Source organism: Melospiza melodia, chromosome 12, assembly GCF_035770615.1.
Source record: "Melospiza melodia melodia isolate bMelMel2 chromosome 12, bMelMel2.pri, whole genome shotgun sequence".
Classification (NCBI taxonomy): domain Eukaryota; kingdom Metazoa; phylum Chordata; class Aves; order Passeriformes; family Passerellidae; genus Melospiza; species Melospiza melodia.
In genome coordinates this window covers 19557983-19581616 of record NC_086205.1, presented here as the reverse complement: position 1 = coordinate 19581616, position 23634 = coordinate 19557983, and the positions used below count along the sequence as shown (strand labels likewise).

General features: G+C 57.9%; 4 protein-coding genes across 4 annotated transcripts in view; 1 reads left to right on the top strand and 3 right to left on the bottom strand.

Annotated features, from left to right (window-relative positions):
- Positions 1-23: 23 nt before the first annotated feature.
- On the top strand, positions 24-1445 carry LOC134423966 (endothelin-converting enzyme-like 1). Its single transcript, XM_063167535.1, has 4 exons — positions 24-31; positions 346-433; positions 682-806; positions 1226-1445. The coding sequence occupies exons 1-4, from the start codon at positions 24-26 to the stop codon at positions 1443-1445; spliced, it is 441 nt and encodes a 146-aa protein (XP_063023605.1).
- Positions 1446-2436: 991 nt separating this feature from the next.
- Positions 2437-6022, bottom strand: LOC134423765 (intestinal-type alkaline phosphatase-like). Its single transcript, XM_063167124.1, has 11 exons — positions 5571-6022; positions 4949-5065; positions 4722-4837; positions 4338-4512; positions 4021-4193; positions 3798-3932; positions 3637-3709; positions 3421-3553; positions 3146-3339; positions 2912-3022; positions 2437-2823 (listed from the first exon to the last, which is right to left on the bottom strand). Exons 1-11 carry the CDS (start codon positions 5632-5634, stop codon positions 2561-2563), a joined length of 1554 nt encoding a protein of 517 aa, XP_063023194.1. The 5' UTR covers positions 5635-6022; the 3' UTR covers positions 2437-2560.
- Positions 6023-6306: 284 nt separating this feature from the next.
- On the bottom strand, positions 6307-8747 carry LOC134423764 (intestinal-type alkaline phosphatase-like). The gene is made up of 9 exons (XM_063167123.1): positions 8622-8747; positions 8373-8547; positions 8101-8273; positions 7896-8030; positions 7747-7816; positions 7496-7634; positions 7194-7402; positions 6935-7051; positions 6307-6658 (listed from the first exon to the last, which is right to left on the bottom strand). Exons 1-9 carry the CDS (start codon positions 8745-8747, stop codon positions 6372-6374), a joined length of 1431 nt encoding a protein of 476 aa, XP_063023193.1. The 3' UTR covers positions 6307-6371.
- A 2208-nt stretch (positions 8748-10955) lies between these two features.
- The window catches only part of DIS3L2 (DIS3 like 3'-5' exoribonuclease 2), a 180493-nt gene continuing 167814 nt past the window's right edge, over positions 10956-23634 (bottom strand). The window contains exons 16-22 of the mRNA XM_063167119.1: positions 20893-21076; positions 19646-19732; positions 15563-15710; positions 15323-15453; positions 14996-15100; positions 14215-14316; positions 10956-11494 (exon numbers count right to left, since the gene is read on the bottom strand). Coding sequence (XP_063023189.1) covers positions 11396-11494; positions 14215-14316; positions 14996-15100; positions 15323-15453; positions 15563-15710; positions 19646-19732; positions 20893-21076 — 856 coding nt within the window. The 3' untranslated portion in view covers positions 10956-11395. The remainder of the gene's footprint in view (positions 11495-14214; positions 14317-14995; positions 15101-15322; positions 15454-15562; positions 15711-19645; positions 19733-20892; positions 21077-23634) is intronic.

The window sequence follows — 23634 nt, the reverse complement described above, 5'->3', positions numbered from 1 at the left end:
GCAGCACAGCAGTGGGGCTGGCTATGGGCAGGTGGGGGACACCAGGGAGCAGGGATGGGGCAGAGAGTGCTGGCAGCATAGGGCAGGCTGTGGGGCAACCCATGTGCCAGTCAGGCCGTGGAGCAGGGGCCTGCTCTGTGCCCGGCACTCCCAGCCTGTTGCATGCTGCCTGCTGCAGCTCCAGCAGCCTCCAGCAGGAGGGAAACTGAGGCAGGGACGTGCCCATTCCTGGGGCTGCTCCAGCACACTGCCATCCTTGGCTCCAGGGACACCGGGGCCATTCTGTGATATGGGGAAGGCGAGGGGAGCCTGGGCCTGCACAGGGCCCTCCCTCTGCTCACCCAGTGCCCATCTCTCGCCCCAGATCGACCAGGATGGGCTGACCCTGCCCGAACGGACCCTCTACCTGGGGCAGGACGAGGAGAGCGAGAAGGTGAGGGGGGCACAACAGTGCCCTGGGGACTGCAGGAGAGGGAGAGAGGGAGCAGCAGCCAGCATGGCTGGCAGAGAGAGGGCACCCAGTGCCAGCAGTGCTGGGGACTGGGGTGCCACAGGACAGTGGGGGGTGGCCCTGAGCTTCCCTTCCTTGCTGGCCCTGGCTGAAAAGGATGGAGGGGGTCTCCTCCAGGGTGGCATGGAGTGGGGGTCCCCATGCCCCCCTGACAGTGCCTCCCCTGGCAGCTCAATTGGAAGCGCTTGCTGGATCGCATCTTCCATGACAGCTTCTCAGAGGAGGAGGAGGTGGTGCTGCTGGCCAACGACTACATGCACAAGGTGTCCAACCTCATCCGTGTGACACCCAGCAGGTGAGGGGGCTGGCATCCCCTGTGCCCCTGGCACCTTTCCCAGCCTGGCAGGGGACACAGGACAGCTGTGCCTGGAACCTCCCACCATCACCCTCCTCCTGGTGCGGGAAGGCCGTGCTGGGCACAGGAAATCTGGGAAAGCTTGTGGGAAAGGCTCTGTTGTGAGCCCCACAGCATCCTGGTCGTGCCTGGACACCTGCTGAGCCACCCCCGCCAGAGGTCACCAGACTCATGGCACCTCAGGGAGGGACGTGGTGCCGGCCTGTCCCTGTGCCCCACCAGCCATGGCCCCTGTGTCCCCGAGCAGGGGTGTCCCCAAGCAGAGGTGTCCCCGAGCAGGGGTGTCCCCATCCTGGCACATGCTCCCACGGTCCCTGTGCCTGGGGACATGCTGAGGGCCGCCCCTGTCCCTGTCCCAGGATCCTTCACAACTACATGCTGTGGCGCATCGTGGTGGTGCTGAGCGAGCACCTCTCCACCCCCTTCCGCGATGCCATCCACGAGCTCTCCAAGGAGATGGAGGGCAATGAGAAGCAGCTGGAGCCGGGTAAGATCTGCCTGAGCCAGGCCAACAAGCACTTTGGAATGGCCCTGGGAGCTCTCTTCGCTGACATGGGGGGGCTCAAACTCGCCTACTAGGTGAGTGTCCCCCCACCCTGGGTGTCACAGCCATGGGCAGCTGCTTATGCCATCCCTGTTGAAGGGGAGGAGATGCCCCAAACCCTCCTTACAACCTGCAGCAAGGAGTGGTCAGGATCCTGATTGCTGCTTGCTGGGGGCTTGGGGTGGGTTTGTGGGAGTATCCAGGCCATGGTATCCAGGCATCCCTTGTTCGCCAGGCCTACCAGAAGTGGGTGAGGGAGCATGGCCCTGAGCACCCCCTGCACCACATGAAATACACACACAACCAGCTCTTCTTCATCGCCTTTGCCCAGGTGAGCCCCTGTCCTCCTCACATGTAACAGCTATTGGGGCAGGAGGGTCACCTTGTGTGGGGCCAGTAGCCCAAAGGGATGAGGAGAGAGCCTTGTGGAACACATGGCCAATGGCCAGGAGCTGGGCTCAGCTGCATGATCAGGTCCTGAGCTCAGGCTACAGAGCTCAGCCCTGAAGGATCACCCCACACTCTCCTGTTGTTCCCGTGGACCCTACAATAATAAATTAGTGTGTCCGTCATGACTTCCAGAGCATCAGAGTGAAAAACACACTCAATCCCAAAATTCTAGGAAAAGCTGCAGCCAGGCAGCTTACAGTCAAGGCAGGTGGAGGACTTCACTGTCTCCAAGGGGCTGCCCCATGCCAAAAGCCTCCCCTGCACGGTGCCCTCCCCATGCCAGCCCCCTGTCCACGCACCAGCCCTGCCCGGGGGGGCACAGCGGCGCAGCCGGGCCGGGCGATGCCGGCCTGCCTGGGAGCGCAGGCACACGGACACTGCTGTATTTTCCGCTGCTGTTTCTGGTCAATAAAGCGCTGGATATGCTGGGTGGCTGCCAGGGGCCATGGCCAGGGGATGGGAGCAGTGGGCAGTACCCCCAGCCCTGCCCACATGGCACAGGCACCCCCACTCCATGAACACGCCTGTCCCACCAGAGTCACACTGCGTGTTTATTTAACCCACCACTGCCCGGGATTCGATGTCCCCATGGCTGCTGCGTCCAGAGCAGCGATGCTTCAGAAAGCTGCCTGCAGGTGCCACACCGTGGGGAGGGAGGGGAACGTGAGTGTGTCCCGTGGGGTGCCCTAGGGACACGGCATCAGCGGAAGAGGGGCAGAAGGAGGGCAGGCAGGAGCAGGGCCAGGGGGCTGCCGCGGATGCCGGGGCCGGAGTTCCGCTGGCGGCAGTCAGTGTAGGGCTCGATGCAGGCGGCGTAGGCCATGGCATGGGCTACATAGGTCTGCTCCTGCACCCCGTGGAAGAGGTGGGCCATGGGGCCCTTGGCCAGGATGGCCACGTCCTCACCGCCATGGGTCTCTGACTCCAGTGGCACAGCTGCCTGTGGCTGGTAATCGAAGTGCACTGTGGAGGGGAGAGAAGGAGGTGAGGGGGGGCAATGATGGCCCCCAGCCCCACCCCACCACCCAAGCCATGGCCTCTGTGTCCTCACTGGCTGTTTCTGGGTCCACGTTGGGCCGGTCAGGGCCAGGGTATCCTGGCCCATTCCCATAGAGGATCGATGTGTAGTTCTTCCCATCACTGGCTTTCGTAGGGGCCAGACCTGGAGAAGGGGCAATGGAGAAGAAGAAGGAGGAGGATCATCCAAGGAACACCCATATCACCCCTCTGGCCACAGTCAGGGTGGCACAGGACTGGCAGTACCCAGGACAGGGGAAAGCCCCACCGAAGATGGAGGAGCCACGCAGGGTGTAGCCCCCAAAGGTGAAGACATGCGAGTGGTCAGCGGTGACAACGGTGAGGGTGTCATCCTCGTCTGTCATGGTGCCTGCCCGCTCGATGGCCCAGTCAAACTCCACTGCCTCCGTCAGTGCCTTGTGGGGTGAACCTTCGTGGTGGCCGCGGTCGATTCTGCCACCTGCAGATGGGCACACACGATGGGCTGGGGACCTCCTACTCCTACCCTACACTGGCCCCAGGGACATGAGCCCCAACTTATCTTCCACAAAGAGGTAGAAGCCATTGGGGTTCCTGCTCAGGACGGTGATGGCTGCTTCTGTCATCTCGGTGAGAGACGGGTCCAGGGTGGTGTTACGCACCAGGTTGTACTTTGTGTCCACGGGTTCAAAGAGACCTGTGAGGGAATGTGTTGGGGACAGCATCAGTGCCTGAGTGTCCCAGCGCCTCTTGGGTCCTGGCACAGGGGTCATTTGTTACCCATCAAATAATTCACGTTGGGGTCGGCAGCAGCTGCCAGCATCTCTGTCCTGTTCCAGACATAGCGGGCACCCTGTGGGCAGATCCCCCGGGGGGTCAGTGGGTGCCTGTCCCTGTGCCAGGGCCAGTGGGCAGAGGAGCGTCCCTGACACGTCACGCACCGGCCGTGCCTGCAGCCACATGTCGATGAGGTTGTTGCCATCCTCGCGTATCCCATTCTGGCTGCTGTCGGCGGGGTACTCAGGGTCCGGTGTCCCCGCGGGGGTCATGTATTTCCGACCACCACCCAGGATCACCTGGAGGGGACAAAGTGGACAAAGTGTTGTTAGCGGGGGTGCCCTGAGAGGGGTCTGTCCCTGCTCTCCTCCTGCGTGCGGCGCTCACGTTGATGTCGACGTTGTGGACCAGCTGCCAGGCGATGTCCTTGCAGCCCTGCTGCCGCGCCTCCTGGGGCATGCTGGCGTCTGCGTACCAGTTCCTGTCCACCACGTGTGCGTAGGTTCCCGAGGGTGATGCGTGCTGCACCCGTGTCGTGGTCACGATGCCCACTGCCTTCCCTGCCAAACCCGGCTCATCAGGCCCCACCGAGGGCAACACATGGTCCCACCACCAAGCTATGGGATCCGCACTGCAGGGGAAAGACCCCAGTGTGGCACCCCTTGTTCCCCCAGGGTTCCCCCCAGTCCTGCAACCCCCTTTACCAGCTCTGCGGGCTCGCTCCATCACTGAGATCACCTCATTGCCAAATGTGGTGCTGCACTCCCCGTAGCGGGCGGCCGCGCTCACCCCGATGGTCTTGTAGTTGCCCTTCACCCCACAGAGATAGGCTGTGCCTGTCCCCGCACTGTCAGGGACATGTCTGTCCACATTGTAGGTCTGCCAAGGATATAGGGGAGGGTCTCCAGTAGGGTGTCCTAGCAGCACCCCCTGCCACACTCCTTCACTCACACATGAACATATGTGGGATGGGGAGGGATCCCAAATCAACATACGTGCAGCCCTGGGCTGCCAGGGCTGCACATATGGGATAACCATGGTCCATGCCCAGGATCACAATGCCCCATTCCCAGCATGCTGGAATTTACCTTAGACAGAGCCATGTAGGGGAAAGCATCCAGAGCAAGAGGGGTCTCAGGGCCGAGCTTCCCCTTCTGCTGCCCCTTAAGGATGCGGGTGGCTGTGATGGTGGAGACCCCGAATCCTGGGCAGAGAGAGGGTCCTGGTCACCCTCAGGACCAGGTGCCCTGCACACATCCCACTCAGCAGAGTACTGGCCACGTCAGCCTGCTTGCTGGGGTGCAGCTGGACTCACCATCCCCAAGGAAAATGATGAGGTTTTTGGCTTTGTGTATCCTCGGCTGGATATTGAAGGAGGCATCAATGGCTGCAGCTGCCTGCTTGTACCAGAAGGATGGATTCTCCTCCTCCGCTGGGACAGTGCAAACACCCATCAGTCCCAGCACAACAGCACCTGCATCCCTGGGGCATCCCTGAGGGGTACCCAGAGCCCAGGGATACTTGTTCCCTGAGCACTCCCATGCTGGGGCCTCCTCTCACATGCACCAGGTGGTTTGGGGCTGTTTGGGGTGGGGAGAGACCGTGCAGGCTTGCACGGACTGCCTGGCCCCAGGGTCCTGGGGCAGGGAACAAGGGGGAACAGCAAAACCAGACACAGCCAAACCCATGGTAGGGAGCGGTGATAAGAGGATACAGGCGCTTCCCCCAGACCAGCCCCCAGCACAGAAGCAAGTGAAAATCTGGGGGAAAAGTGGTGCCCAAGAAGGGCAGGGGTGACAAAGCCCCATTGATTCTTGTTCAGCTGGGCAGCCCCAGCTCCCCTCCCCAGGCCCTCCTTGTGGCCAGCCTGGCTGACACCCTGCTTCCCTGGGCACCCACCGCAGCCAGCCGGGCCCCAGCCCCGTCCTTGTGCCCACCTGGAATGACAGCGGTGCCAAGCCCTGCGCAGAGGCAGAGGCTGAGGGATGCCAGGAGCTGCATGCTGAGATCTGACAGGCCAACACTGCTGGCAGTGTCTGTAAATCCAACAGCTGTGGGAGGGACTTTGGACAGGGATCAGCCCTAGCAGGGTGTGTGGAGGTGTGTGTCACCACATCTCTGCCGAGTGCAAAGGCCGCGGCCTGGGCTCGTGTCACCTCCTTGGCACAAGGCCCTGTGCCTGCTGGGCACACATGGGCTTGGGGCACAGGCAGATGCAGGGACAAGAGGAAGTGCGGTGATAGCATTAAATCCTGCCCTGGGCACCCTGGTTGTGGTGCCAGGCAGGGCCACGCCCTGTCCCAGGCTGCCATGGGCAGCTCTCAGCTGGGATAACGGTGGGGATGGGAAGCACCGGTGGTCACTCGTGCACTGAGCACCCTGCTCTCTTCCCAGGCTTTCATGGGCAATAAATCCATGGATGTGGACTACAACTCTGCTCCTTGCTCAGCCCTAGATAGGAATGTACCAACCCTTGTGTACAGTGCTCCAACCAGGCAAAGCTGGGCAGGACATTGCCTCTCCTCACCCGCATTTCATCACCTCCCGCACCCCAGTGCCTGCAGTGCTGGTGCCAGGGTAGAGCCAGGAGGCACAGCCAGCTGTGGGGGGCAGGCACAGGGCAGCAGCACCTCAGGAGGTGACAGCCACTGAGAACTTTTGCAGGGCAGATGGAGACAAGCAACCCGTGTTTATTGCATCCCTTGGTCCTGCCCACAGTGGGACTCAGCCAGAGCCTGTCAGCCCCTCCCTGTGAGGGCAGCCATGCAGAGGGCCAGGAGGGCCAGCAGGGGCTGTGGCGAGCACCGTGGGCCATGGGAGGCCCTGCGGGCTGCTCTGCACCCGGGCTCTGTGGCATAGGGCTCGAGGCAGGCGGCGTAGGCCATGGCGTGGGCGATGTAGTGCTGCTCCTGCACCCCATGGAACAGGTGGGCCATGGGGCCCTGGGCCAGCACCACCACGTCTTCCCCACTGTGAGTCTCTGTCTCCAGGGGCACAGCTGCCTGCTGTCTGTAGTCCTTGTCCTCTGCAGGGGGAAGAGGAGAAATGAGGCTGGGGTCTGTCTTGCTGACATGTCACAGGACTGGGGGACAGCTCCCATCACTCCTGCACCAGCCTGATTTCTGTAGTGGGGTGACTCCTGAGGCTCACAGTGGCACCTGGACCCTGTGTGGCATCCATGGCCATGCCAGTGTGATACTGTCCCCAGCCAGTCTGTGCCTCCACCCAATCCCCATCAGACTCACTGGGAATCTGTCCCCAGCCACCCCATGGCTCTGCCACCTCCCCAGCAGACTGGTACCTGCAGCAGGGAGGCTGGCAGCTGGACGGGCCCCATCACGGATGCTGTAGCCAGGACCGTTGCCATAGAGGATGCTGGTGTAGGCTCGCTTGTCCTTGGCTTTCTTGGGGGCCAGCCCTGGCACAGGGAAGGACATTGTCACCTCCTGTCCCAGTTGGGTACCCCTCCCCAGCTCCCTGCCTGGGCAAGCTCAACCTCCCTTTGGAGCAACAGGGTGAGGTGGAAAGAGAGATGCTCACTGCCCCTCTCCAGGACCCACCAAAGATGGAGTTGCCTCGTGGTGTGCTGCCCCCAAAAGTGAAGACATGGGAGTGATCGGCCGTCACCACGGTCAGGGTGTCAGCAGGGGACGTGAGCTCTCCTGCCCGTGCCACCGCCCGGTCCAGCATCACGGCCTCCATCAGCGCCTGCTTGGCTCGGCCACTGTGGTGGCCATGGTCGATTCTGCCACCTGCACAGGGAATGTGGCTGTCACCCTCTCCCTGGTCCCCTTGCATGGCCACCTACTCCCAGGACCTACATCCCACCTCAGCCCCAGCCACACTGCCCGCCTGGAGCTACTCATCTTCCACAAAGAGGAAGAAGCCCTTGGGGTTCCTGCGCAGGATGCGGATGGCCTTTTCCGTCATCTCCACGATGGAGGGGTCTGTGGATGTGTTGCGGTTCAGCTCATACTTCATGTCCTTGGGCTCGAAGAGGCCTGGGGGAGGAGGGTGAGGGGGTCCATGCCGGGGCTGCTTTGTGCCTCTGCTGACATGTCCAGAGAGGGGAGGAGGAAGCATTGCCACTGGTGCAGCCAGTGATGCTCCTACCCATAAGGTGGCTCACAGAGTCGTCTTTGACCGCATCCAGGCTCTTCTTGTCCCAGACATAGTGGGCACCCTGCCAGCGAGAGCAGAACCAGTGCCAATGACACACACCCTGTGCCCAGGGTTCCATCTCCTCTTCCCCCACACACTACCTGCTTGGCACTCAGCCACTCAGCAATCAAGTCCCGACCGTCCTTCCTGGTGCCATTTTGATCCGGGTCCTCTGGATACTCGGGGTCCGGAGTGTGCCTGGGGGTCATGTACATCCTCCCGCCGCCCAGGATCACCTGTGGGGAGCTCAGCAGACCCTCCCAGTGTTCCATGGCCCCTCCCTCCCGCTCCCGCTCCCCAGCTCACGTTGATGTCAGTGTTGTGCACCAGCTGGAAGGCGATGTCCTTGCAGCCGTCCTGCAGGGCCTCCCTGGGCATGTTGGCATCAGCGTACCAGCTCCGGCTGGCCGAGTGCGCGTAGGCTGCCCCGGGGGACGCGTGCTGCACCCGCGTGGTCGTCACGATGCCCACAGACTTGCCTGCAGCGTGGCCAAGGGTTTACAGGGAGCCCATCCAGCCCTGCATGGCACTGGATAGCCGTGCCTGGCTTTCCCACAGGGTTTCCTGCTGTCCCATACCCGCCAGCCTGGCCCGGTGCAGGACAGAGTCCACCTCGTTGCCAAAGGTGGTGTGGCATTTCCCATAGACGGCTGCCCCGCTCAGGCCCAGGGTCTTGGCGTTGGCCTTCACCCCACAGAGGTAGGCGGTGCCCGTGCCAGCGCTGTCGGGCACCTGCCGGTCGATGGTGTAGGTCTGGAAGCAAGATGGGTGCAGTGGGGTTTCAAGCAGGGGCAGCAGGAGTGTCCTCCCAGCCCTGCCCCGCTCACCTTGGCCAGGGCCACGTGGGGAAAGGTCTCCATGGCCAAGACGCTCTCCTCGCCCGAGCCACCGGCCAGCTGCCCCTTGTAGATCCGAGCTGCTGACATGGTGGACAGCCCCATGCCTGTGGCCATGTCTGAGTCACTGGGGGGCAGCGGGCCGGACCAGGGACAGCCCTGCCCTCCCCAGGCACTGCCTGAGGGCTTGCCCCAGCCCCATCTTCTCATCAGCCACATCCCCTGGCTGCTGGGGAGCCGCAGGGCCTGGCAGTGACCCGGGGCACTCACCGTCACCCATGAAGAGGATGATGTTTTTGGCCCGCTGTGCTGCTGGCTGCAAGGCCAGAGCCAACTCCAGCCTCCTCCTGGCACCTTTATTCCAGTAGCCCGGGGTCTTCTCAGCATCTGGAGGTGAGAGCAGAGCTGGGAGCCTCCAGGTGCACCCCTGGGATGTCCAGCATGCTCATCTCTACCCAAGGTGAATTTAGCTGCTGTAAGCCCACCCCATGGAGGACCAGGAAGCCCCAGGAGATCAGCATGACTTTTACAGACCAGCATTGCTCAGAAACTACCTGCAGAAAGGAAACTGAGGCACAGCTTGGCAGGGAAGTCGCTTGTACCTCTTGGCAGAGTGGATGAGGAGCCTGAGGATCAGCCACAGCAAGTGTGCAATGGCTGGGTAACCACGGCTGGCTGTGGCTATTGGGCCACTTATCCAAAGTCAGGAATGGGGGTTGGGAGCAGCAGGGACGGGGCAGGGGGGGAGCAGAGCCTGCTCTGGGGGGAAGCTGAGACAAACCCATTCAAAGGTTGTGGTATCAGAGCACCCTGAGGTGGCAGTGAGGGTTCCCATTTGCTGGCATCCCAAGGGGAGGTGACATGGTCCCTGGAGATCCCCAAGGAAGTGACACCAGCCCCAGCATCCCCCACCAGAGGTTCTTACCCCACTGTCCCACACGTGTCCTCTCACCAGAGGCTGCAGCGGCGAGCTGGGCGAGGAGGCAGAGGAGAAGGCAGGTTCCAGAGGAAAGCGGCCGCCCCATGCTGCCCACCGCGGCTCCTCCTGGAATGCTGCCTTAGTCCAGGCCCAGGGACAGCCCTTTATGGTTCTTCCCTGTCCCGTGAGATGATGAGCTGATAACATTCACCGGCTATCTCCCAGCCCTCTCAGGGCCCTCCCAATGCCAGCGCCCCACCCTGGGGCCATCCCTGCCCCCACCAGCAAGGCAGGACCTCCAGCCTGTCCCTGAGGACCAGGGCACCTCTGGGCCCCAGCTCCCATGGGGGCGGCTGCTGGGGGACCCTGGGGAGTGGGAGGGAGAACACAGGGCAAAGGGCTGTTTTTGCAGACAGGCTGATCTGGGCCAGGCTGGATTTGTCTGGTTTCTCCTGAGACAAACCCGAGGAGGGGGACACTGGGCTGAGGGGTAGGGAGTGGACATATTGGCTTTGGTGTCAGTGTTCTCTGGTCCCCGCTCCCAGCAGAGTTACACGCTGCCTACTGGCTCCTGGGACAGCTGGTGCCGGACATGCTGGGTGCCCTGGGGTACCTGCTGTGGGCAGGAACAGCCCCTGTCACCAGCATCAGGTGACATCCACCCGTGATTGCACCAGGCCATCTGGAAGGGCACTGCATGAGCACAAGTCCTGGGGACTACAGGTGTCACTGATGGCTTCACCAGCTCCTAGGAAGTGTGCAGTGCCCAGCCCTGATCCCCCATCCTGACCCAGGCAGTTGAGGTTTGGCCAGCTCCTGGCTCCTGCAGATGGCTGACGTGCTGGTGCTGGCCATGGCTGTCACCACAGCAGAGGGATGCAGGGCACCCTTCCTGCCTGGCACAATGGATCCATTCCTTCTTGCCAGATGTCAATCCCTTCACCAGCCACTGCTTTTGATGATGTGGAGGCTGCCAGAGCAGCCCACGCCCCCAACACATGCTCAGAGTGTGGGTGGGGGACATGGGGAGAGAGCAGGCAGAGGTGGCTGGAGATGGCAGAGGTCAGTTGGTCAGTGAGGCACTGGATGCAAGGACATGGTGCCATAGCGCCCCTGAGCAGGGTTAGGCTCGAGGCCAAAGTGTGAGGGACTGGAGCAGACACACAGGAACTCCTGGTGAAGTCAGAGGGACTGAGGGAATACCTGCAGGATCAGGAGCTGGGAACACCTGCCCTGATCTCACATCTTCTGGCCAAGCATATCTGAGGCTGGGACAGGCAGTGAGGCCAAATTCCATAACGCCTGGGAAGTGGCAGGCATGGGAAGGCAGGGGGCTGCCCAGAGGTGAATTACTGCTGGGAACATGGAGGGCACAAAATAAAACCTGCACGAGCTCCACACACAGCTGCTGACCCGGCTTTTATTATATGACACACAACCCTGCAAGAAACCCTCCTGTGCGGCCCCATGGCTGCATCCCCCTGTGTCCACATCCCACCTGGGATGGTGGAGCCAGCCCCTCTCTGCTCCTGGGGACACATATCCCCTCTCTCAGCCCTCACCACGGGCACTGAAGCTGCAGACGGACACCACTGCCTTAAAAAAACATTAAGAAAGCATCATGCTAAAAATACCCAAGAGTAGAAATGTTCTGCCTGGGGCAGGCTCAAGCCCTGAGCCCTGCTCCCAGGTGGAGTTAAAATCCAAACCAGAAATAAAACCACAATGGTTTTAAAACTCAAAACCCCAAAGTCCTTGTGGGTCCCTTCTGCCTCCAGCAGGTGCTGGAGCAGGGCCTGGGAGGTGAAGGAGCATCAGGAGTGGGGAGCACACAGAGCCAGGGCTCTCACTTGTCCAAGCTTGGCCTCTTGAGCAGGGCAGTGTACTTGAGGGGGCCACCATCTGCCGTCAGCACCACCTCCACCAGCGTGAAAATGGTGATCACCTTTATCAGGGGAGAGAAAGAGAGAAAAGAGGGTTTTCAGGCAGCCTGGAATCACACCAAGATTTGCTTAAAGCTGTGTTGGCTTTTGCTGCCTCCATCAGTGCACCCATGAGGAACCAAGAATTAGGGCAGGATGGATTCAGACAGCTCTGCTGGGGTCCAGGATGCTCCTAGGGCTGGAGACAGCATCCTCAAGGGCAACACCACGAACTCTGACACCACCCAGGGCATCCAAGCCAACCTGAATGAGCCTCCCAAAACATCCTCACTTATCCCAGCATGATCATGCCCCACTCTTGCTCTCCACACAGTCTGGGAAGAATTGTGGGCATTTGTGTCCTTGGCTTTGGGTCCCAATCTCCCCTCAAGGCCACCCGTGCCTCCCCTCTCCAGCCACAGAATCACATCACCCCTTAATGGAGCTTGGCCAAGAGCCAAGGCTGAGCTGTGCTGAGAAGGGTTTCCACATGACTTGAGCATTTCATCAGCATCCCACAAGGAAGGAACAATGTGCCTGTGCTCCCACAGGGAGAGGAGACCCAGGAAGGGAGCACAATAGATAAGAGAGATGCAAGGGAATGCAGACCCCAGAAAATCAATCCCTCCTGTTCAGGAACTGCACTGCTGCTGCCCTCTCCCTGCTCCTCCGAGCCCAGCTCTTCCTGTGATTGATGGATTGGAAAGTATTGATCTGGTCTGTCCTTGAGGCACACTTAAGGGGCTGGCTGGGACATTGGGAAGGGCTGTCCTGGGGTCATGCACAGGCATTTGGGGACTTTGCTTGCTGGAGCCTGTTCCCTGTGCTGTAGCAGGGCACACTGGGGCCATCTGCTCAGGGCTGGCCCCACCAGAAGCAGGCTCAGAGCTACTGGGGTAACCTTGTCCAACCCTTCCCAGCTCATCCAGCACCAGCTGCTCCAGATTGATCATTCAGACAAGGAAAATCTCATTGAGACTTAAATGTACCAAAGTGTCCAGTGAGGAGCAACCTGCAGGAAAATCCTATCACAACTGGCTGCCAGAGAGCTGTGAATTACTGAGCATCAGCTCCTGCCCGCCCCAGCTAGCTGCAGTGCAGGGGCTGGTGTTCAGGGGAAAGCCCCCACATATGGGGGAGTCAAAGGGGGAGAATCAGGATCCTCCCTTGCAATCCTGCATTATCCCTTTGCTGAACTGCTGTGAAACAGCACAATTTCACATCAAATCCTCTGAGTCTTAGATCCACTTCTTACTCCACCCCTGAGTGATGTCCACTAAGGCCCTGGTCATCTCCTGGAGATCAGAGAGAAATGGGGGCAACATCTGCCCTCTATAGCAGGGCCAAACAAACAGCCAGACCCCAGGACACCTCCTCACTTACAGCCTTCCCTGATGCTCCCACTGCCTGGCCAGGCTCAGCTAAACTAGGAAGCAGAGACCAAGGGCTGGGGCCAGCTGGGGAGCTGGGATGCTGTGGGGTGTCCAGGTGACATCTACCAGAGTTCAGCATGGCTCACAGGAATCTGGCTCATCCCAGGGCTAGAGATTTATAAACTCAAGGATATGCTGGCTTGGAGGACAGCTCAGAGTCTGATCCCATGGGAGAGCTCCAGTGTTTTCTTAGGAGGTGTGGAAGGTTTGTAGAGGAGTTTCCTCTACCAACTGTTTTCTTAACCAAAATGGGCCCTGCTCATGCTGGGGCATCATTTTTCATCAGTTCCCTGCTAGGGTGTAAGTGATCCCTGCTCCTGTAGGAAAGGGGGAACTGAGGCCACTCCAGGCTGCATCCTCAGGGCTTCTCTGAGCCAAGCTGAGAGAGGAAAGCTCAGCTTCAAAGGGAGGGAAGCCTGCAGAAATGTTTGCAGAGCCAGATCCAGCTCTGATCACAACATCCACCCTGGGAAGGGAAGGACTCTCCAGCACATGCATCACCCCAGCTGGGAAGGTCAGCCCACTCTGTGTCAGGAAACCTGAGTGGGCAAGGATGGGATGTGCTGGGCTTGGATGGAACTGGGGCTCAAGTGCAGAGCCCCTGGAGCAGTGCAGGGAGAGGCTGGGATTCAGCCCTTCAGGCAGAGATAGCAGCAGTCAACACAGCTGGGGTTTTACAGCCATGCCAGACAAAAGCTGGCAAAGAAGCACCACTTAATCAAGCCAGACAAATGTGATTGCTCCCTTTGATTGAGTTACCAAGTTAATAGATGACAGGGACACAAGAGAGAGATTTCTAGATGCTGTTAAGCCTTTTGAGACTGCATCTCAGGAAGTCTGATTTAAAAAATTTCTCCTAATTGAGGCTCAACCCTGTCACAGGGATGGAAACCCCAAGAAAAAGCCATGTCAGGGACAAAGAGTGCCAGGATGGGGGAAGGGTCTAGACAAGAGCTGCCTTAAGGCTGATTTTACTTAACATCTTAATTGATGATCTGGAAGGAGGAAGTAAACAGCATGTTAATTCAATTCCTGGAAAAACCTGAACCGGGAGGCAGGGCACACAGCAGGCAGGGCAAAGACTGAAGGCTGTGGAGGGGTCAGATTGTGAGGGCAGTGATGGGACTGGAATGGACGGCACAGGAGGCTGAGGTTGAAGCTGGGCTCACTGGGAAGGGGACACAGCAGGACTGACACCCTGCGAGGCAAGTCCTGCCTCCCAGACCTGTCCCTGCAGACATCACAGCACCCACATGTTGCCCACAGCCTCCCTGGTGTTGTGAGCCTGTCCCATGCCGTGGAGGTCTTACCTGGGGCACAGATTCCCCCTCCAGCTCCTCTGGTTCCCACAGGAGTGTCAGCTCTGGCTTCTTCCCTGCCTTCTGGTAGCGGAAGTCCACCAAGGGCAGCGCCTGCAGGCAGGGACAGTGTTGGGAATGTGCCCCCCCAACTCTCCTCCAGCTCCCCTGTGGATGGGGCTGAGGCTGCTTCTGCCCAGCACAGCCCAGCTGCCTCTGCAGCTCTTCAACAACTGGGATGCAGCAGCCTGTGAGCCTGAGCCTAGCACGTAAATCAGGGGCTGCTGCCATACACTACCAGCCCATATATCATGCTCTATGTCCTGTTTAAAGATGTCATTGCCAGACATATAACCAGGTTATTAAGAGAGGATGCTGTCACCAAGTGCAGGTGCTGGCCCACAGCACTGCTGTCACAGCCCCAGATAAACCACCTGATTAAATGAAATGAAAACCAGCCTTGCTCCCTGTCCCCACTTCAGATCCACACTTATCTCTGTTCCCCTGAATCTGGCTTTATTCCCTTTTACCTACGTAAACATGTCACAGGGAGAAGCTGGTCCCCAGAGACTGGGCTGATCCAGACCCCCCAGTCCCTTGTGCCTGCCTGGGCTGAGGGATGGAAGGCAAACTCCAGGAAGGTTCCCTCCCCTCTGGCTGGCCCAGCTAGGGCACAGCTCTGCCTCATGCAGGGCTGGCACAAAAGGGCACCGGGACAGCCGCTGCCCTCAGTGACGCCAGGCTGCTCTGGCAAGGCAGGGTTGGCACTGTCTCACACTGGTGAGGTACTTACATTGCAGTAGATGCGCTTCTGGACTCCAAACTTCAGCACCAGGACATCAAAGGCCTTGCTCAGGACACCCATGACCATGGCTTCTGACTCCAGAGGACCACATTCCTGTCAAGAGACAGAGCTGTCACTACACAACAGATCTCATTCAGCAATCCCCAAGACAGTGTCTCAAGGTCCTGGGATCCAGCAGTGGTGGCTGCTGAGTGTGTCCTCTCACTGTTTGCTTTTCCTAAAGACAAGTGGGCAGAAACAGCCCCTGCCCATGTAGGCTGGGCCTTCACAGGGAAATCCACAGATACCTTGGGAGACAAGAGCCTTGGGTCTTACCCTGACAAAGACAGAGAAGAAGAGGTCAGCACTGAGCTCCTGCACCCTCTTGGAAGCCATCTTCCGGTCATTGCAGTGATCGGCCTGTTTCTGGATGGCCTCCTTCTCCATTGTGATGGGGGATCTGGCACCTGCAAAGGGAACAAGTGACAATAACATGCCCATGGTCCCTCCTGCTCCAGAGCCATGCATGGCCCCTGTCCCTGTCCCAGCCCAGCAGGAGCAGGGGAGCACACGCACCGAGCGAGGCGGAGAGCAGGCGGTGCACGACGATGTCGGCGTAGCGGCGGATGGGGGACGTGAAGTGGGTGTAGAACGGCACATTCAGGGCGTAGTGGTGAAAGAGCCTCTCGTCATCCAGGACGCCAGTGCAGAAGTAGAGAGCCATCTGAAACGGGGAGAAACCAGGCAAGGCTGTGAGCAAGGCTGGTGCCATGAGGCTGGAGGGGTCTGGCTCTGTGAGACACAGCGCCAGCAGCCAATGGCCCTCCTGTCTGCTTATGGTCCTTCACCTGCTGCTCAGTTTGGGCTGCACAGGCACTACAGAAACTGAGCACAGAATAAAAGGGGCAAAGCCACTGCCAGGAGCTGCTGGCTGCCAGCTGGCCCTGCCTGGCCCCAAGGATTGCATCAACTTTCACATCATCCATAGGTCTAAGCAGCTTCCTGCTTCTGTTCAGGCCCTAGGGCTCATTTGCCTTCCTCTCATCTTCCAGGGGAGAGCCCAGCTTGTTCTGTGCCCACATCAGGTGCTCTTTGGTTCTGAGTCTGGCTGCAGGCTTTACACACACACTGTGCATGCTTGGAGAGCACTGGGGGCAGGTATGATTGGCTTCCAAGGAGGAGAGAGAGCCCTGTTGTTATCCCTGCTGCTCCATCCCACCACGGCAGCTGGGGAGCTGAGCAGCTGAACCACCCATCTAAACCAACACCAGGGCAACAGCGGCACCACTGCTCAGCAGCCTCTTACAGCAGGAACTGCTCCTGTGTCACCCCTGTTATCCCACAGGTTACAGCTTTTATTTTTACATCTGTGAAACACCAGCTCTTGGGGCTGGGAAAACACTGGGGGCTGGGCCCAGGCGGGGAGGGGAGGCTGTGCAGGTCAGGGGGGTGGCGGCGGGGTCACGGCACAGTGGCGATTGAATGAACTCATTTAAAAATAAGAGCAAGTGATTTAAAAAAAAACAGGAGTAGCCAGCTCTGATTACAGAGCCGTCCTGGGATCCTTGGTTTGGGCAGCTGTATCCTGCACTCTCCAGGCCAGTGGCGCAGCCAGCTCCTGCTGAGCAGCAACGCACTGATCCGGGCAAGTAAATAGAGCAGGTTAAAAAAAGCAGCATCAGTCCCAGCCTTATTATGAGACCCAAGAGCTGGGATAGGAGCTGTAGTGGCTGCCAATTTCCACAACCCAGAATTAAATTGTTTCTGATGGACTCCACGAAGTATGGTCTCCACTCAATGAGCTCAGCTCCCACAGAATGAAGCTGGGCAGGGAGACACACCGAGCTCCAGAGGCTGCTGTGGGGGAGGATGAGTGCCCTTGTGCTGACAGGCAGCACAGAATCACAGGGAGCTTCCAGCCACTTGTGCCAGGCTTCTGAGCAGAAGGCAGGAAGGTCCCTACAATGCCAGGCAGGCAGAAAGCAGAGCACCAGTCAAAATCCCTGCTCTGAGAAAGACAATGGGAAGAGCCCATCCCTGCCCTATGCCTAGCAGTGTTTCGAGTTATACCCCACCTTGTTTAAAGTCAGAAAAGATGCTGAAGGTCCTGTGCTGCTTGCTGTTGTCTTCATTGATATACTGGGGCCACTGTGGGGTCCAGCACCATTCTGGACACCCTTTTGGCAGCCCATGGCTCTCACTGACATTTGCAGCAGCTTAAGTATCCCAGCAAAAATACTGCCCTAGGCCATGGAAGGGCTGCAGCCTGCAGGGAGCCCAGTCCAGTGTGTATCTGACACCCACCCTCACCACTGACAGCACAACCCAGTGACATCAGCCTGGCATGAAGCAGATGTTTTCTCATTAACAGATTCGACTCACAAGAGGTCTCAAATCCCCAAAGTTTGCTGCAATCCCCGGAGAACTGCGAGGAGCCTGGAAATAAATCAGCCCCAGCCAACCAGGGGCAGCTTTGCTTTCATGGACAGATTGAATTCCCGAGTGACTGAGCCCCTGAAAAATGGTGTGTCACTGCTCCTTCATCTGTTACAGGGCTCCTGGCATGCCAATCCAGGCATTCCCTCAGGCACACACATTACCAGTTGCTTCCCATCTCCCTCCTCCTCCCAGAGGCTGATGTCTTGACCACCAGCACTCAGTGAAGAGCGAAGACACAGGCTTGGCACAACCAGGGGTTAAATCTGTGGACAGGTTGTTTAGGCTGATTTAGCTGCAGCCTTGTCCCTGAAGCATCAGCTTTATCACTGGGAGCTGTGACATGTGCAGGGACACAGGTGACTCCTCAGTGCCCCGACCAGACGGTCTCGCTGCACCATCTGCCAGAGCAATGGCCCAGCCCTCACCACCAGCCTGGGCCCCTCAGTGCCTGTGCTCTGCAGCTGCCAGCACTCAAATCTGTCCTCTCCCCCATAAGGGATCACGACATCCAGCAGGATGGGGCTGATTCTTCCATCTGCTCTCATGCTGGTGGCAGACAGCAAAAAATTACTCCTCTCAGGGAAAGCTCCTTCCTTCCTTGGAAGCTGTTTGCCCCCTTCCAAATGTTTTGCCTATCATGGGAGTGTGCCAGGCAGCAGGTTTGCCACGTATGGGAGGACTGAACAGCACACCTGAACACACAGGCACCTTTGTCTTCTGATGATGGAATGAGACTAATTCCTGGCAAAATCACATCTTGTGGAGTATCTCCTTTAAAAGTGCCTCTTTCTCTGTCTGGTATCTACTCTGCAGAAGACTTCATCCCCAAAACCTTGGCAGCTCTTTCATGTAATGAAATCTAACATATTCACAAGGCTAAATCTTAATGAGAGCCACTGTGTGGTATCTGAAATTATTCCCACTGCTTCTCCAACCACAGTCTCAGGAGACCATAACAGCAAGATCTCAGCAAGTCCATGGGTCCCCAAAAGCCCATCTCCTCCTTGGTGCCACTGCAGAACTTTCTCCTTGCTCATCCATCCTGGCCAGCAGCCAGGCTTGCTCCATGTGCTCCTACTGGCAAAGGCAGGCTTGTGCCACAGTCAGCAGGACCAGAGAGGGAATCAAAGGAACTCATGTCATCAGTGTACCTTCCACCAGAAAAGGAGGATGTGACAGAAGGGACAGGATAACCCAAAACAGGATACAGGATCTGGGACAACACATCCAGCTCCAGAGGACACTTCCTGCCCTTTACAAAGCAGCCCTCCTGAGCTGGACCCATGTGAGAGGATGATTTACTAAACAGCCTCATAGCCCAGCGCCGTTTGCAAACAAGCAATAAGTCCCGGAAACACAGCAGGACTTCAGGCACTGCTAATGAGTAAATGAAGCAAATAAGCTAATTACAAGAGTGACAGTGAAATGAGTGATGTTGGGAAGATGATTCATTCCTGCAGTGATAAGCAGGCCACAGCAGAGAGATCATCTCAGGAACCTGCCCCTTCTCCCCACGGGGTAGGACTTTCCTCAGAAGAGGTTGTGCCGTGCCCAGCTGCAAATGCAGCTGATGCCTCACAAAAACTTTTCATGATGGTGATAAACACCCAAGTAAGTGTCCTGAGCTACAGATGCACCAAACATGACAACTGGTGTGAGCAGCACAAGCCTCCATTGCAGAGACTGTCAAAGAAAGCCACCTGGGCTGGAGGGAGACTGAAGGGTTTCCAGAACTTTCCTTCTTCCAAGAGCAGGTACCAGACTGTGCCTATGGCCAGCTGCACACCCCTACTCTTAATTCCTTCTTTGGACCAGTTGGGATACCATGACGTGAAGAAATGACACAAACATGAACCATGAAGGCCACCCCAGCTGTTCACAGGGCTGGGTCCTTGTGAGTCTGCTAACAGCCCTCATGCAACTTCAAGGGTGAAATATCCCAACCAGTAATAACAGGGACACTGTGGGCAGTGAGGAAAGACTCAGCCTGACCTTGCCATCCAGTGAAGCTTTGTTGCTCCAGTGCCTCCAGTTCCAGCTGCACAGGGCTGGAGGCACTAGAGGAAGCTGCTGGCAGCCCTGGAACACCACATTCAGTATTCATTCTCTCCCTCTGTGTGCAACAACCAGCCTGGTAACTCAGAAGGGACAAGGATTGAAGATAAAGCCACAGCAGAAAGCTGCAAGCAGCCATACCCAACAGCACAGCGTTGTTCTCACCTGCATGGGCCTGGAGAACATGTAGGTCAGCACTTCTTTCCTTGCTCTGGAATATTTGTCAGCACCAAATGTTTCACTTAAGCTTTTCTGGAGGAGAAAAGAGAGAGCATTCAGTGTTGACATGTTATGGTGGTAAAGGGACCCAGGCAGACCTTACTGATGGTAACAGCAGCCTGTCAAAGCCAATTTCCCCTTCTTCCTGAAAATCCCCTTGTAAGCCAAAAGGTGCACATGAAATTGGGTTTTGCTGTAGTCCCAGCAGCCCCAGGTAGGACTGCACACACAGTCCTGAGCACTGGCTCTCCTCCTGGGGTCAGTGGCAGGGAGCACCAGGGCATGGGGACTGCTGGCTCTGCCCCAGTTGTGCAGTGTGACAGAGAGGATGCAAACCCTCTCCTGACTCGTGCCTGGCTCCCATCCAGCTGCTGAGAACTTCAGCACAGGGACTAATGGGACTCTGGGGAGACATGGATATGGGAGGCCACTGCCTGGGGGTAGCAGTGAGGAAGAGCTGGAGGGTTCAAAGTGCAGGAGAGGAGCTGAGTGAGCAGCCTTGCCTCTGCTGATATAGGCTAGGCACAGCAATCAGGGAAAGCAGTCCCAGCTGCTGGAGGGGTGTGCAGGAGCCAGCAGGGATGGGATTAACAGAGGATTATCCACAGTCCAGTTGCGGTGAGTAAAGAAAATCCTGGAAGCTGCGCGGTGCTGTTCAGCTGGAGTTCAGCCTCAGGACATGCTCCGCACAGGAGTGCTTGGACACCTCTTGCCCTGGCTGCATCTGACCTTTCCCAGCACTGCTTTCTAGTGCTTCCCAGTCAGCCCACTCCCCACCCTGCCCTCTCTGAGACCTGCACCAGCCCAGACAGAAACAGCCCTGTGCAGAGCTACTTTCCTTGTGCTATGGAGCAAATTCCCTGCCCACAGAAGGAAATCTGGGTGTCCCAGTGAGTGCTCCTGCACTGAAACATCCTTCCCATTGCAGGGAGGGCAGTGCAGGGGTCACTTGCAAGGTCCTTTCCACCCTGCTCTAATCTCTGTGCACAACATGGCTGACCAGGCCAGGCTGGGCCACCCCTGCCCAGTGCTAATGGGATCAATAGTGGGTGAGGGAGGTGTTTTGTTTTGGCATGGCATAGCTGTCAGCTGTGCTTGGGCAGAGAGGGCCAGGGAATGAAGCACACACTGCCACGAGCATGCCATCACATAGCTGCCCACCCTTGTCCCCACAGCCCTGGCAGGCCACTCACATGCAGGGTCCCCGCGCTGCTGAAGTCGATCTCGAGGCCAACTTGGTTGCAGAAGTCCATGAGGTCTTTCAGCAGCTTGGTTTGGGGCGGGGGGTGGCGGCGCAGGAAGGCCTGCTCGGGGAAGGAGCGGTAGATCTGATGGGCCACAGCCATGTTTGCCAGCAGCATGAACTCTTCCACCAGCCTGCGGCACGAGAAAAACAACCCCAGGCCTAGGTTAGACAGGGGAGCCCCTGGGAAGCCAAGCCAGTCCATAGTGATGGGAACTAATATGACACAGGGGACAGGGGAGCAGCTTGTAGTTGCTGACATAAGCACAGATTAGCCGTGAGATTGCAGCAAATCCCCCCCAAATTCTCACTTTCTAGTGGAGGTTTCCCCAGGGACTCAGAGTAAGCTGTCCTGCTGGCGCAGACAAGCAGAAGTCAGTGATAAATTGACAGCTTAAATTAGGATAAAATAATCTCCCTTTAGGTCATTTTATCTCCTGAAATGCTTGACAAGCAAAACAAACGCCGTGCGAGAGATAGCACAGAAAACAAACACACATCTCTGTCTTCCTGGGCCAGAGCAAACAGCGCCTCGCTTGCTCACCATCCCCAGCTCCACATGTGTGGCCAGGCCCAGGCTCTGAGCCCTGCCCCACGCCAGGCTCCCACCCACAGCTCTGTCCCCAGGCAGGACAAGCCACCAGCGCTGCTCCAGCAGGGCTGCCTTTGGCATCCAGGGACTCCACAGGCTCCTCCACACAATCTCCAGAGTGCTGGGGTATTCCAGGCTGGGCTGAGCCCCTCACTTTCCACTCTGAATGTTCATGCATTGAATGGAAACCTCTGGGGTTGCACAGTGCTCAGGAAAGCAATCCCAGCACTGAAGATCATCTTTGGCATCTGTATGGGCTGTGCTACCAGCAGCAGGGTTGTGCCACGGGGGACTTGTTTAACTGGGCTTGATAAGCCAGAGATGTGCTTAACTGGGCTTCCTGCTATTTCCTGCACATATTCCCAGGGCTCCTAACTGGTGCTAATTGCCAAAAAAGATAATAGATTTACAGAAGCAACCTCATCCTCCCAACAATGCCTGAGTGAGCTATTGCTGGTTGTGCCAGCCCAGCCCTGTTGCTCCTGCAGGCAAAGCAGTGATTTTGCAGGGCTGGCTGGGGGACCAGGGCTGCAGCCAAGGGTTCCTGCAGCTCCCAACCCTGGCCACTGCTGGGGACACTGGCCAGGTGAGATGTGCAAGGAGCTGCACTCCTGGGGCACTCCTACAGCAGTCATACATTCTCAGCCTGGGAGTACTTGCCAAGAACTAGAAAGAGAAAGGAAATAAAGGCAAGCCCAGAGGAGAAATAAGCACCTGAGAGTGATCATCAGCAGTAGAAATATCAGTCTTTAATGGGAAGGAGCTCCCTTATTAAGAGCCCTGTGGATTCTCACAGAGGGTTTTGTGCCAGAGGCCAACACTTGAGGCCCCACAGGGAGGGCAGGAGGGACAGGGGCAGTGTGGGCAGGGCAGGAGCAACACGGTCTAAATGGGAATGGGCTGCCTGCCCTGTCCCCTGGAACACGGGCCCATGGGGACATGCTGCCAAAGGCCAAGGGCTGGGTCGCAGGTGGGCAATGCTGAGCAGGATCAGGACAACTCCTGAGGGGCCACTTCAAGGGGGCTGAGCCAGGCTCTCGCTGCTCCTGTGCAGCAGAACCGGCAGATGGCAACCTCGGTCCCTCTATGGCCACCGGCTCCGGGGGGTCCGGGACAGTGTGGGACAGCATGGCCCGGGGGCACGGGGCACCCCGGCCGTGGGACAGCCAGTGGCAGCCAGCGGGTCATGGCATGGCCATCTCCATCTCCCGAGAGTGGGGGTCACCGAGCAGCACGTGGGGAGCATGGCCTGAGGACGGGTGTGAGGCTGTGCCAGCCCATGCTCACACCTGGGAAGCCCCTTCTGCCCGAGCCAGGTCACAGCGAGGCACAGAAAACAGGGCAGGCTGCAAAAGGCTGCACCTCTCCTTCCCATGGGCTTTGGTGCAAGCAGAGGGAGGCACTTCCAGCATCAGCCTCAGCTACATAGATGCACACTTGGGCAAAGGTTGGCCATGGAGTCCCCCTGCATCTCCCTTGAGCTGCAGCCTCTACAGAAAGAAGATGCAAGCCCATTTTTAAGGACAAAGCAATAAACACCTGTGAACAAAATCTCCTCCTTGTCATAGGCAACATGTGCTCATTGCATGTCTCAGAGAAGAACACTGTGAGCAAATGCTGCAGCAGACCCTGGTGTGTCTGTTCCTGACGAGCACGGGAGCGTAAACCCTTCATCTCCCATCTACAGTGACACTTTTGGCTGGATGCAATTTCCACCTGATTATTAACTTCTGCATTTTGTTTTATCATTCTGTGGCTTGGGCTTTTACAATTTCCAGGACATATCTTTGTTCTGATGTTGGAGGTACTAAATGGAAGCACATACCTGAGCACCTTCCTGCCAGGGATGCTTTTATTGTTGAAGTAAAACTAACAGCACATACTACCCACTCTGCTCTGCAAAATCCCTTACCCTGGGAAGCACCCAGGAGCTTTGCACCCATGACAGGGTGTGCAGGATGTGACCATGGATATTCAGAATTGAAAAGCTATTCTTGCTCTCTCACCCAAAGGCAGAGACAGGCTCTGGGAGATGCATGTGCAGCTCAGGCTTTCAAGTATCAGGTAACACGGATAAGGTTGGACACTCCTCTATCTGGG

Coding starts and splice junctions, on each gene's coding strand:
- LOC134423966 (XM_063167535.1), top strand. Junction 434..681: donor AGGACGAGGAGAGCGAGAAG/GTGAGGGGGGCA, acceptor CTCCCCTGGCAG/CTCAATTGGAAGCGCTTGCT. Junction 807..1,225: donor ATCCGTGTGACACCCAGCAG/GTGAGGGGGCTG, acceptor TCCCTGTCCCAG/GATCCTTCACAACTACATGC.
- LOC134423765 (XM_063167124.1), bottom strand. CDS start 5,634: ATGCAGCTCCTGGCATCCCTCAGCCTCTGCCTCTGCGCAGGGCTTGGC. Junction 4,194..4,337: donor GGAGCGAGCCCGCAGAGCTG/GTAAAGGGGGTT, acceptor CGGGTTTGGCAG/GGAAGGCAGTGGGCATCGTG. Junction 3,933..4,020: donor TCCACAACGTCGACATCAAC/GTGAGCGCCGCA, acceptor TGTCCCCTCCAG/GTGATCCTGGGTGGTGGTCG.
- LOC134423764 (XM_063167123.1), bottom strand. CDS start 8,747: ATGGCCACAGGCATGGGGCTGTCCACCATGTCAGCAGCTCGGATCTAC. Junction 7,817..7,895: donor AGTGGCTGAGTGCCAAGCAG/GTAGTGTGTGGG, acceptor TCTCGCTGGCAG/GGTGCCCACTATGTCTGGGA. Junction 7,403..7,495: donor TTCCTCTTTGTGGAAGATGA/GTAGCTCCAGGC, acceptor AGAGGGTGACAG/CCACATTCCCTGTGCAGGTG.